Source organism: Clytia hemisphaerica, unplaced genomic scaffold (assembly GCF_902728285.1).
Source record: "Clytia hemisphaerica strain Z4C2 unplaced genomic scaffold, Clytia hemisphaerica genome assembly, whole genome shotgun sequence".
NCBI lineage: Eukaryota > Metazoa > Cnidaria > Hydrozoa > Leptothecata > Clytiidae > Clytia > Clytia hemisphaerica.
In genome coordinates, this window is record NW_027104138.1 from 235,541 (window position 1) to 248,968 (window position 13,428).

The window sequence follows — 13,428 nt, forward strand, 5'->3', positions numbered from 1 at the left end:
GGATTTTGGCCAAATCCGCCAAATTTTCTTTCCGCCAAAATTTCTACACCTTATCGGGTGTAGAAATCAGGGGGCGCTTAGCCTGAATTCATAAATAGTTTTTAAGCCCGCACACCGGCTTGACTTTCAAATTTTAACAATAACACTTTTTAAAACTGGTCGGGAGAAGGGGTGATTGTATCTCACGCCTAACGTAACGTAGCACGGAAACGAATTTTGATATTTTCCCTAGATATTGGGTCTGTTTACAAACAAGGGGAGGGGTGAGATTTCATACATTTTTCTCGCAGAAATAAGATATAATCTTATCGTGGAGAATTTGAAAAATATACATTTCCTAATTTTGATGTAAATTGTTCTCGGAATTGATCACATTTAAAAAATATAAAAATATAAAAATTATTAAATGTTGTAACATTAGCTAGTGTCATTTAATTACAGTAAGCTTTTTGGATGCTAACAGATTTACAATACGTCATCAATGCAAAGAGGGGGTTTATCTAAAGAATCCTACATTTACTAAAAATGGACAAAAAGAACGACATATTTCGCCGTCCACAACCCCGACCGAAAGTGACTGTACCCCCCGTACGTATTCATTCCTTATTGATTATCACGGGAATTAAGTACATGGTTAAAAGAACGACAAATTACAAATGCGTGTTATAATGCAGGATTCTTTAGAGGAACAGACAGCAAAATACTAAAGCCGCCTTCCCCAATTAACGCCCCAAGATTTTTTTATAAATAAACTTCTCCCTTCAAAAGACGCCTCATATCTGAAGATTAAGGGTTTTTAGAGTATCTATTTAAAATCGATTACAAAATTTCGTTTGAAAACCACCAATTTCTCGCCGGATTTCGTCCTGGTTTATCTTGATAACAAAGAAAGTTCCCTCTTAAAATCTGAAAACGAGGAAGAACTCCATATGAGTTTGGTTTTAAAATTAGGTAGGGTTTGGTGAGCATATTAATTTGAAGTTGGTCAGAGGAGCGCAAGAGGTTGTAGTGTTCTACCGACTGTTGAATGTCGTTTCCCCATTTTTCCATTCGCATACAATATACATTAAAAGTTCAGTTTGTGGTAGTATTCTTTCGATCGCTAAAAGTCTATTTTCCATTTTTTCCATCTGCATATAATGTACACCCCTATCATAAACACAACCACACCAATAAAGGCAAATAATTGCACCTGTATATTCGGTTCATAACACTGAATAATAAAGAAAAATGAATTATATTTCATTTTGAGCTTTCGTTTTACAAGAGACACGTCATTTTCGCAAAGGAGTCTCCCCCTGCCCCAATAAAGAATTTAGGATTTCTATCCTCATTGGGATTTCGAGAGCCTGGAACGACTATATTTTTTCATGAAATTGGTGATTCGTCGATACAACTTTCAGCAATACTTTAGGCGTACAAACTTTCGCGATTTTCGCGAATTTTGGCCCTTTGTGCGAAAGTTTATGCTCACGAAAAATTCTTGACATAATAGAAAATCTTGTAAACTTCAAACTTTGAACAAAATGTAGCTTTTATGGCACTTTTTAGCCTGCTAAAAGACTAATAAGTCAAAGGACAAACGTTGCAAGCCAACCCAAGAAGTACTTGTGAGGAACAGCCATTTTCTCATGTGAAAATTCTCAATTTTCTGTCTTGATTCGCGAAAGTTTATACTCGCGAAAAATATTTTTCCGTTAATTTCGCGAAAGTAAATGTCGTGAATTTCGTGATTTTTCGTTCTCGCGAAAGTTTGTACACCTAAAGTAATACATATTTACCCCTTTACTGGCAGAACAATCTCTTTCTTGCATTGCTGGCTCATCAATCGGGAAATTGCAAACATCTCTTTGACGTGTCCAACATTTCCCATTCTCCATCATATCCCAGAAATTGTGACATGTACATTGGGGACAAGCGAAACGTGGACTGATCCTCAATTCCAAATCGCAACCGTCATCTACAATCAATCAAAGAGAAAGTATATTGGAACTCAAGAACTTCATCACTGACCCCAGCCCCCTACCCTCCAATGTTAAGGCACCTTATCGGCCCTTTTTACGCCGGTCCCTTTTACGCCACGAGCCCAAAATAAACACCAATAAGGGCCGATAAGGTATTCAATTAGTGAATTACTTTCACATCCTGGTCACAATTTGAGCCCAGTTACCATAGCTCTCCAACATTAAGAGGACCGCGAAAAGAGGAATTATCCCGGGGGAGGGTACTTAGGTAAAAATGGGTGCTTGGTATATACGGACGGTAAGGGTCGGTTTTCGGAGGTCCCATCCGCACATACCCCTCACCCTCCAACCTTAGTACCCCCCCCCCTCGGGGGAATTATTCAAATTGTAAATAGATGTTTAAAAATGTTTAATGGTAGTCATTACAAATTCAAGAATATTGTAAACTTCGTAAATGGCCAGCAGTTATTAAAGCTATGGAAAACTCTTGTCCGTAGGTCAATTAGGTCGCCTGTTTTATCATTCATGCGAAAAGTACTAAAAATGATTTGATTTGTTCTAGCAAACACTAGTAAAATACACCTCTGTCTCGCAGCCCCAGTGGCAGTAGCGTAGCCAAGAGGGACGCAATATTTGTGTAGGAGGGCAGATTTTTATGACTTTGTAATGATCTATTCATGGTATCAATAGATAATTACATTGTCATAAAAGCCTGCTCTCCTACACAAATTTTGCGCCCCTCTTGGCTATGCTACTAAGTGGGGATAAAAATTTCAATCGAAATATCGAATGGGATAGAAATTCTATTGTTCTAAGCTCAAAAAATCCATTCGGGAATGGTTTTGAAGTGCAATTCTTTTTACATTGAATTTTGAATGGGAATAAAATCAAAGCCAACCTTCCAGTGGAGCTGAAATTGCAGTAGCGTAGACAGGGGCGAAGAATGTTCTACGTAGGAGAGCAGATTTTTACGACAAAGCACTTACCTATTCGTGGTATAAAAAGATAATTACTGTGTCGTTTAAATCTGCTCTCCTAAGCAAATCTTTCTGTCTAAACTACTTAATTGTAGGATACCTTTTCCCACTGGGGACGAAATTTTAGCCAAGTTTTCAGGTGAGAAGGGGTTTTCACCGGATCTGTGATGCAGGGGTGTTAAAATCGAAAGCGATTGGCATAATATGACAAAGGCAAATTTCACTTACCTTTTTCAATAAAATCGTCTTTGTCATTAACAACATTATGATTTTTGTTGCAGTGCATCTTAATCACAAGTTTCTGTGGTTTTTCAAGTTTTCTTCCATTTGAATTGGTACAGCGAGTCTTTTTCAATAAAATAGTGAAACCTGAAACCTCATCTTTAGCATGTTGAACACTATAGTTTGTCTCGATGTCGTCAATGTTGAAGGAATAAGTAGATAAGTCGTTATACGATATAACAACACGAAATAGATGCTTAAAAAAGAAAGAACAACACATAAATACTTTAGATTAGATTGGTTTTATTTTTTTCTACCGGGGGTTTAAAAAAAGTGTAGATCCTAGCAATTCATATTTTTGCTTTGGCATTAGAGAGAGGGGAGCCTAAATTAAGTTTTGAGTTATTATAAATGTTAAACTTTTCTCCTTTTCTTAGAATCTCAATTCAAACATGTACCCTTTTTTGAAACACCCGGTAGATAACCTATCATCCAGGAGGCTAAGTAAAGCCTTCAAAATCATCATCTGGGAGAGCCAAGCCACATATCCCTATAGATCGTTGCCATCAGTGGCAGCAGCCAACCATAAAAATGTTTCAGGTGTAATTTAACACCCCTACCTCGCAGCCCCGGTGGAACTTTTTCCCACAGCAGGGATAAAAAAATTCATCAAATCCAAATGGGGATAGAAATTCTATTTCTCCAAAGCTTAAGAAATCCAGCGGGATGGGATTGGAGTGCACTTTTTTACATTGAATTTCAATTGGGATAAAATTAAAATCAATTTCCAGGTAGGGTTGAAATTTTGTTGTGTATTTTACAGTGAGGAGGTCCCATCTGGATTGTGACACGGCCCAGTTAGCACGTAACGCTCTTTCAACGTTTATCTAATGTTCATAACGTCCATATAACGTATAACGTTAGATGGACGTTGAAACAACGTCGTGTGCCAGCTGGGAGGGGTGTAACTTACGTTTTGGTTTGTTGTTACGACATTGTCGATGGTTATTTGTTGGAGAACAAAAATTGACGAGCAGGGGTTTTTCATTTTCACCAATAGTATTGATATAATTGCCGTCAGTATAATCAAAAATAGTATCGTTGTTGAATCTGTATATAAACTCGTTTTCGATGCATTTTGTCCTGTTTCTGTTTGGTAGCCAGTCGTCCTGTTTGCATTTCTTGCAAATGGTGCTGCCTTCTTTGTCCTTTATTAGTCCCTAAAGGACATTGTGGACAGTAGCCAGAGTCTATTTTATTTGAATGAGTTCCTTTTGGACATTGCTGGCATCTAGTCCCATGAACGCTGTATGTTCCTTTGGAGCATGCATTGCATGATGTCTTGTCTTTTGATACTGCTCCAGAACATGTTTTACAGTGAGATTCTGTAGACCTTAGGTTATCTGAGTATGTACCAGAAGGGCATTCTCTACATTGTGTTTCGCTATACTTAAACGTTCCTGTAGGACACAATTGACACAATGTCCCATTTATGGCAATACCTGAATTACAGAAATGATATTTATCGGATCCTAAAGGTGAATAAGTACCTAAGCGACATGTTTGACATTCTTTCCAGCCGAACCGAGCGAATGTTCCCTTTGGGCATTTCGTACATGACTTTCCGTCTGTGGTTGATCCGGTTGGACATCTTATACACGAATCTAAACTTGCCCAAGGTTTGTATATACCCTTGGGGCATTGACGACATTCTGTCTCATTTAATGGTTTATATGTTCCTATGGGACACATCCTACAAGAAATCCCATCTGTGGTGAAATATCCAGGACTCAAACAACTAGAACAAAATCTACTGCATTCATTCTCTGAATATGTTCCTTGAGGGCATTTTTTGCATGGTGCCCCGTCCATGCTATAAGTTCCTTTAAGACATTGTTTACATGTTGTACCATTATTTGATACTTCTCAACCAAGGCATAACGAACAGCGTAATGAGCATTCTTTAAATGTATATGTTCCTAATGGGCATTTTTGACATGTCGTTCCATTTACCTTAAAAGTACCTTTTGGGCAATTTCGACACGAGGTACCATCAGATGAAACAGTACCGTAAATGCATTTTATACAAATTCCTCCAACATCTGAATAACTTACTCTCTCCACTTCAGTCCCTGGAGGACACTTAACACATTGATTCTTATAGCCATAACTTCCTGGTGGACATGGCTCACAGCAAGTTCCATTCTCACCAATCGTTCCCTGCTTACATGAATAGCATTTTGAAGAACCTTTCCAACTCGAGTAAGTTCCAAACGGACATGATTTACATACTTGTCGATTAACCTCATAAGTTCCCTTGGGGCAATCTATACACATAGTTTGATTTGGTGAATGAATCGATCCTGAATTGCACTTTTTGCACCATACAAATTCTCCTTTCTCTGAATAATGTCCATGGCGACATTTTAAACAGGTAGTCGCATTTCGTCTGTACATCCCTGCAGGGCAATCACACGACGCTGTCTTATTTTTGTTTACATTTGTTCCCCAATAACATGGCTTACATTCATTTGTATCATATCTTCTTATGTATGTACCTAAAGGGCATTTTTGACATTTTGTGCCATTGACGCTAAAGGAATCAAATGGACATTCCTCACAATTGAACTTACTCCATCGGTCAACTATCGTCCCATGAGCACATGGCTTGCACTCGTTACGCCAGCGTCTTTTAAAAAAACCAGGAGGGCAATATATACAAGTGCTTCTATCAGCTGATAAAACTTTCTCCTCTCCACAACGCCTACACTCAGGCCATCCCGCACTCGCGTAATAACCTGGTCTGCATTTTTCACATGTTGTTGCATTTACTCTAATCATTCCTTTCGGACAATCGCAAGAGCTTCCATTAGTTCGATTAGAATTCATTTCCCAAAAACATTTCTTGCATTTTCTAAGTCCACGTTTATCTGCATATGTTCCTAAAGGACATTTTTCACATTTTTTCCCGTTCGAACTAAATTCTCCCACGTGACATTTAATACACCAATCATATGTTGAATAAAGTGCAGATCCTGGTGCGCATGCTCTGCACTCATTGTGATACTGGTACGTTCCATTAAGGCATGGGACACATGATGTTCCGTCCACAGTTGATAAAGATCTAGAACATCTTTTACATTTCGATAGCCCTTCAACATCAGCAAAATAACCAGCATGGCAATTTTCACAAGTTGTCGCATTTTTCCTTTAAGTACCTTTCGGACAATCACACAAAACTCCTTCCGTTCTATTAACTCCCCAGAAACACTTATTACATTTAATCGACCCCTTCTCATAATTGTAAGTTCCCAAAGGGCATTTCTCACATCTGGTTTGGTTAATTCTGAAAGTTCCTGATGGACATTTTTGACACGACCAATACCATTCTTCCTTGACCGGTATTGAGCCATTTAGGCAAGGATAGCATTGTTTACCTACTTTAATAGCTCCAGAAGGGCATTCTACGCAAATTGTTCGATCAAGATTTGATATGCTGTTGCTAGGACACCAGGTACATTTCTTTCCATCTGGGCTGACGGAGTCTTCAAAGCACTTATCACACGACCAATTGTAACGGTTTCTTTCGTACCCAGGAGGGCAAGGCTCCTCTGGTGGTTCCCCACATCTGCTGTTGACTTGATTACCCAAACAACAGATAAAGAGAATCTTAAGCAACATCTCAATTGTGATCACAATTTTATAAGATCCACAACATTGTTTATTGTATTTTTCTTATCACAGTTTGATCAGATCCAACTCATATCTGTTATGTTTTAATCTTTTTCATCAAATAATTGAAGATTTCACTGGCAGATTTAAGGGCTCTGACCATAGTGAATTTTTCATAATTGCCGTGTTTAAAATGTGTTTTCTGACTGATGTAACCAACAAAACTATGGCATGTTATACATTTTCTGTTAGACAAACTATTCCTAAATCTGAAAATTCAAAAATTACAATGAAAAAATTTGATGAAGAAGAGAATGAAGACTTTTGCGAGGAAGATTATTTCAACTTTGAAAAGCTTAGTTTCGGCGAAGAAAAGACATTTTGAAAATTTTTTCGCAGTAGATGGTGTATTTTTTACCTAGTAGAGGCCACTATGTCTTCCCGTGTGCAGCAGCTTGTGCAAAGGGATTTTATGATTGAATATTGTTCCTTGAATGTAGAAGATCAAAATTTGAGAGGTGGGACCGGGTGTGACTACCCGTTGCCATGGAAACTGACGTCATTGGTTACTATGACAACCAAAATAAAAAGTCGTCAAAATTGAAAATTTTTTGTTTCAGTCGAAAGAGCATGAAAAACTGATAAAGAAAAAGGTCACAACCTATATCTGAAAATGAATATATCAGGAGATATTAAGGAAATAAGGCAAAATGACGTCATAAAACGATGACGTCATCGAAAAATAAAAATTTGCCAAAATTCGAAAATTTTTGGTTTTTTGGAAAAAAGACCTTCCAGGGAACATAAAATATTATTACTAAAACGTTTGAAAATTCGTTAAAAAAAGTCTAGTGGCCAAAATTGACAATTTCATTTTTTGCCTGTCGAAGGTTGGAGCTGGCCCAAACACATTACAGGCAAAATTTAAAAATATCAATTTTGGCTCATAGACTTCTTAAAAAGGATTTTCAGACTTTTTCGTAATAATATTTTTTGTTCACTGGAAGGTACTCTTTCCAAAAAACCAAAAGTTTTTGAATTTTGGCATATTTTTATTTTTCGATGACGTCATCGTTTTATGACGTCATTTTGCCTTATTTCCTTAATATCTCCTGATATATTCATTTTCAGATATAGGTTGTGACCTTTTTCTTTATCAGTTTTTCATGCTCTTTCGACTGAAACAAAAAATTTTCAATTTTGACGACTTTTTATTTTGGTTGTCATAGTAACCAATGACGTCAGTTTCCATGGCAACGGGTAGTCACACCCGGTCCCACCTCTCAAATTTTGATCTTCTACATTCAAGGAACAATATTCAATCATAAAATCCCTTTGCACAAGCTGCTGCACACGGGAAGCTTTTTCGCGACATAGTGGCCCCTACTAACCGAACAATGAAAATTTTTGCAGAAAATTTTTGTGAATGCTTCTTTGTCTCGAAATCTTCAAAATATTGGTTTTTCGTCAATTTTTCATCTGGATTTTGCTTAAAAAAACAGTCATAACTTTTGACACATCTTTTTAGAAAAATTTTCCGCAAAATTTAAAATAGTTCAATCCTTTGCGGACAGTGTAAAGAAATTTTGAAACAAAAAGGTTAATTACCCATTAAGGTGGTAGTCTACTGAGAAATGGAAAAAGTCATTTTTTTACTTTTTTTGTAATAACTTTTGAAATATTTAAGATATCTCAATGAAACTTTCCACAATGGTAGTAAAACTATTAACCATGCAAAATATGAAAAAAAAATTCTAAAAATAGCACAGACGGGGGTGATACCGACCAGGGGGTTACGTACTATAGTTTTCTCCATACAGGTTTTTAAAGACTTCTAAAACGTTTTAGCAAAAGATTTTTGGTATGGTGGTTGGTATTCATCAAAGGCAGAGGATGAGTGAAAAAAAAATTCATAATTATTTTCCAGGGGGTCTGGAACCTAAAAAACGTGATTTTTGAGATTTAGAACCAATGACAGATTTTTCTGAATTTTTTCTTCACTCATCCTCTGCCAAATGGTACAAGAAGCAATCCCTGAAAATTTCATGGAGCTAGCACTTTTCAATCCCGAGAAAAACCTGCATAGGCGTTGGCAAACCCCCGGAAACGCGTTTTGAGAAAATCAAAGAAAAAGACAAAAGTCTGCAAAAATGGGTATTATTTTAAGCTGGAAAGCTCTTTTCAAAAAATTTCTTCACTGAATACTCATCCAACCAGTCAGGTTTCAAAAGTTAAAGTAAAACATTTCACAAAAATTGATAAAATATCCAAAAATCAACAAAAACATGTTGCGCTAAAGTCATGTACATACATAGCAAAGTTTGCGGTAATCTTGCGATAACATCAAATTTGGGTGAAAAAAGCCATATAAGTGTGTCAAAATGTCATTTGAAAGTCCAGCATGACTCTCTGTAGGCATGTAAACTTTTTGTGTGCATATTTTTATTCACATAGACTAGATGACAATGAGCAATGAGCTGGCTTGACCGCCGAAAGAAGGCTGTTATGAGTGGCGGGTGTCAGATGAGAATGTGCGTCTCCAGAAGTTAGGTCCAGTTCATTATAATGCACATTTCTATCTCTGTTACATCATGTTGTGCTTGGAAATATCTCAGTTACATTTAAATCCACTACAAAACATTATGTGAGCCACCAAAAGCACACCGTCTGCTCAAGACAAAATGGCGGCAACTTAAATGTTTTTCGTAGAAATCCAGCAACATAACCAATGTACAGCAACTTTATGGCTTCTTTAGAGTCTATTCTTCATTTAAACAAATCATTTCCATCAAAGAAATTAAGTTTTGATCTAAAACTTGCCAAGAAATCTGCAGAATCATGCTTACAGCTTGCTTTTCAGCTTGTTTTGATGTGTTACACTACTGAAGCTACCATCTTTAATTTTAAGGATGACGTAATGCCACGGAAAATAATATTTTGACGCTCGAAAAGGGCGTAAAAAGAGCTTTCTTTTGGCGTATCACATTGCTATGTTTCGGCCGAGATTGAAGAAATAAGTCCTTAGCAACGGGATTTTTTCCGTTGCTAGGGCGATTTTTCAAGTACCCAGCAGGACAAAAATGCTCACTGCGACCTGAAAAATAAAGATATCTCTCTGAAATTTCCAGGAGATGTTCAGAAAGACCTAAGGATCTCAAAACACCCAAAAACCAAAATTCGACAATTTTTTCGATGATTTTCCATTTCTCAGTAGACTACCACCTTAAAACTTAGCACTTTTTATAAAAGAAGGTGATGCAACATATTATTAAAGTTCATGACGTCATTTCTGCAATTAAATTCTTAATTACTCTGAAGGGATTTGATTAAAAAGCAATTTATAAAGGTAATTCTTTGTTGAATGTGTGAAAGAACCTAAAACATAACTTTTATGTTCAAATACTAAAATCAATTTTCCGACTATGGTCAGAGTCCTTAAGACAATAGAGCGACTACGCTGGTAGCATGCGAAGGAGTGCAACGCTCGTTAAAAGACAATGAAATTACAATTACAAATCTCTTCTTCTGATAAGTTCGAAGTTCGGTCTAAAACCGTCTATGGTTATTTATTTCTCAAACCGACCAGTTTCGAATATTGAATCAAATAACAATATAATGTTCGTTTGTCATCGGAATTTTGCTTGATTAGATTTTTTTTTGTAACAACCTTTAAGCAAAGCCAATGCCAAGATTTAATTTTTGCAAATAGTTATAATTACGGAAGCTATTGTATTATATACGTGCATTTAATTGTTTGTTTATTAGAGTCATTAAAGTTGGTTTCGAAGAAGAAAGATAACCTGATAACAGCTGTTCATAATTTTCTTACGCGCACGGTAAACCTCTGAAGGCACTTGAAAATTAAACATCTGAGGGAAATAGTCCTCCTGCGGAAAATTCTACAACAAGAATCTTGTTGTGTGCTGGAAAGTCAAAAACTGATACGCGCCCTATTCATAAACACAATCAACTTTGTTGTCATTCCTAGTCCTTTTAGACTAACGCGGTCCTTACGATTTCGAGAATGACATTGCATATTCGTCAGATTGATATGTTTTCACAAATACCTTTAGAGCTTCAGCGTGGTGTGTGGAAAACAATCACAATTAGATTTCAGGTTAACAAAAGAGGGGTTTCTTCAAAAACTTTTAATAAAATTATAGCAAGATACAATTTTAGTCTTTTAAAAATCTACAAGAGAAAAATAAAAAGACAAAGTTCCAGAGTATTTTTTTATCATAAAATATTATGGACTAACAGTAAATTGATTTTGGAAATTGATATTATTGTTGCACCATCATTGCATATTTGAGACGCTGGCGAAAAACAATACTATGCTTATAGCCATTATTCAGTATTTTCGATAGAGAGAGATTCTAAAGAATTGGGGACACGAGAAAGTTTTTCGCGTTGATGCAATAACAAAAAAAACCCGACTAAATAAAACACCGACATTATTTTCCCCAAAAAGGCAACACAAGAAAAAAAGTGCGTGTCCCATGGTTTCTTATTTTGTTTCATGCGACAAAAAGCGAGGGAAATACCCAAAAGACACACGCTGATTTCGTCCCATGGACAAAAGAGAGATTTCACTTTTATTAGTAGAAAAAAAATGGGGTGGAGACACGAGAAAGCGTTTCGGGTTGGTGGGATGGAGCATATTGCATTGCACCAACACGAAAACAACTACTCGTGTCCCCAAGCCTTGAAAGAGTATATTTCTTAATAATACATACTTGTCTGTTTTCTATTCCCAAGTGTTTCGACCATATAATCTAATCGTTAATTGTCAATTCGCTGTAAAATAAATTGTAAAAAGCTGCATTATAAAAATAGTGTTATCGTACTTACAGTTTTGAATGGATGAAATGTCATGTTATAAAGACCGATTTCTTGTAAAGAAATTTGTATGTGTGGGACAGAGATGGATGAGTGAATGAAATAAACTTCGATGACAAATTATGCATGTGAATGAAAAACAGAGCCAGAAGTAAGTTGAAAATTTTTTTCGTTTTCAACATTCAAGTAATCTTTCTTTACGCTTTTCATGATAACACATTTTGCGGGAAATTATTTTATTCAAAAATGATTTTTTTTTCTTCTCTGATTGACAATTTATAAATGTTTTTCTGTTTTTTATGTAATCTAAACCTCCTCTGAAAACCTTATTGACATCTTTAAATTTTGCTTGATTCATATTCGTACTATTGGTCAGTCTGATTGATTGATTTTGCTAAATTGCACGTTTATGATCTCATGGGAAAAATTGGCTTATTCTTATTGGCATATCTACCATTTTATGTGCTGATTTGGAAGAATTTTCAGAAATAAAAGTTGAAAGTCAGAATTAATATACGTGAATGAATAAAATAGTTAAATTTTGGTGGACTGAAAGTTTGGCGAATTTTTAGCTATTTTGTAAGGTAATTAAAATGTTTTCTCTCCAAAGGTAGGAGTTTCTGTTTGAAAGAAAGTAGTTCTCACATTATAATGCAGTCTTTAACGCTTAAACCTAGGACGTGCCATGAGTTGCAAAAATAAACCATATCATAACATATATGTATTGCTTTTACTTTTTTAGGGTGATAAAGATCTTGTCTAAAATCCTTTACAAGCGATTTCGTGAATCTTCTAAAATAATGGCATCGGCTTCTAGTAAGGGCGCTGGAAATACAATTGAATTTAGAAACATTAACATTAAAACAAAACCACCCATCGAGCTGAATCGTTTGGCGGTAGAAATCGAACGCCCAAAATTCAATATGGGAAACATTGTGAACGCAATCGGGGAAATCGGTTTGATGGATTTAGTCTTATCGATAGAGACACGTGCAGATAGCTTCACAGTTCATCTCAAAACCTCCGATGCAAAACGTTTGATTCTACACAAGAACCCGTTGATGTTCATCGATGCCTTTAACGGTAAAAGAGAATTTGTGATTGAATTTAGCGGTATACCAGTTGAGTATGGATCAGTCCGGGTTGCGGAATTTGCAAATTATTTTGGTGATTTTTACAAAATTGGTCGTGTGAAAAGTGAAGAAAACGGGCTCTCATTTTGGAATGGTAAATGGTCTGTTACTTATTCTAAAATCTGGGTTGAGCTTTCTAAACAAGTTGTGCTGGATAGTTTGTATGTTGTTAAACTGGTTTTTGATGAAGTTGAAGCAAAAGAGATGTTTCGTATTTATCAAGAGGAGACCGCACCGGTATCGAGCGACACTGAATACGAGTATCTTACGGAATATGAGACAAATGGGATTGTAAGGAAACGTCGAAATAAGAAACGCGTAAAACGCATTACGAAACATTACGAAAATTCATTACTGAAAGGGGTTGATTGTTGTAAGAAAACATTGAGCCCTTTAACAAAACAATCCTCGACTAAAATCACAGATGTCAAAAAATCTTAATCACGCAAAATTTTATGAACAAAATAGTAGTCTTCTGAGAAATTTTCATGAACCCAGTATTTTTTCTTATCGTTTCTCCAGGAATATTTTACCTTTCCTCGGTGCCTTTTTGTTTCAATTCAGTCCTCTTTAGGTTGTAATTGTTTGGTCAGAATATAATAGATCTATATTGCATATAAA

General features: G+C 36.1%; 1 protein-coding gene across 1 annotated transcript; it reads right to left on the reverse strand.

The window, feature by feature from the left end:
* Positions 1-265: 265 nt before the first annotated feature.
* LOC136813707 (uncharacterized) lies at positions 266-6,576 on the reverse strand. Its single transcript, XM_067070207.1, has 4 exons — positions 6,493-6,576; positions 3,170-3,419; positions 1,782-1,960; positions 266-1,213 (listed from the first exon to the last, which is right to left on the reverse strand). The coding sequence occupies exons 1-4, from the start codon at positions 6,574-6,576 to the stop codon at positions 1,103-1,105; spliced, it is 624 nt and encodes a 207-aa protein (XP_066926308.1). The 3' UTR covers positions 266-1,102.
* Between the last annotated feature and the right edge of the window lie 6,852 nt (positions 6,577-13,428).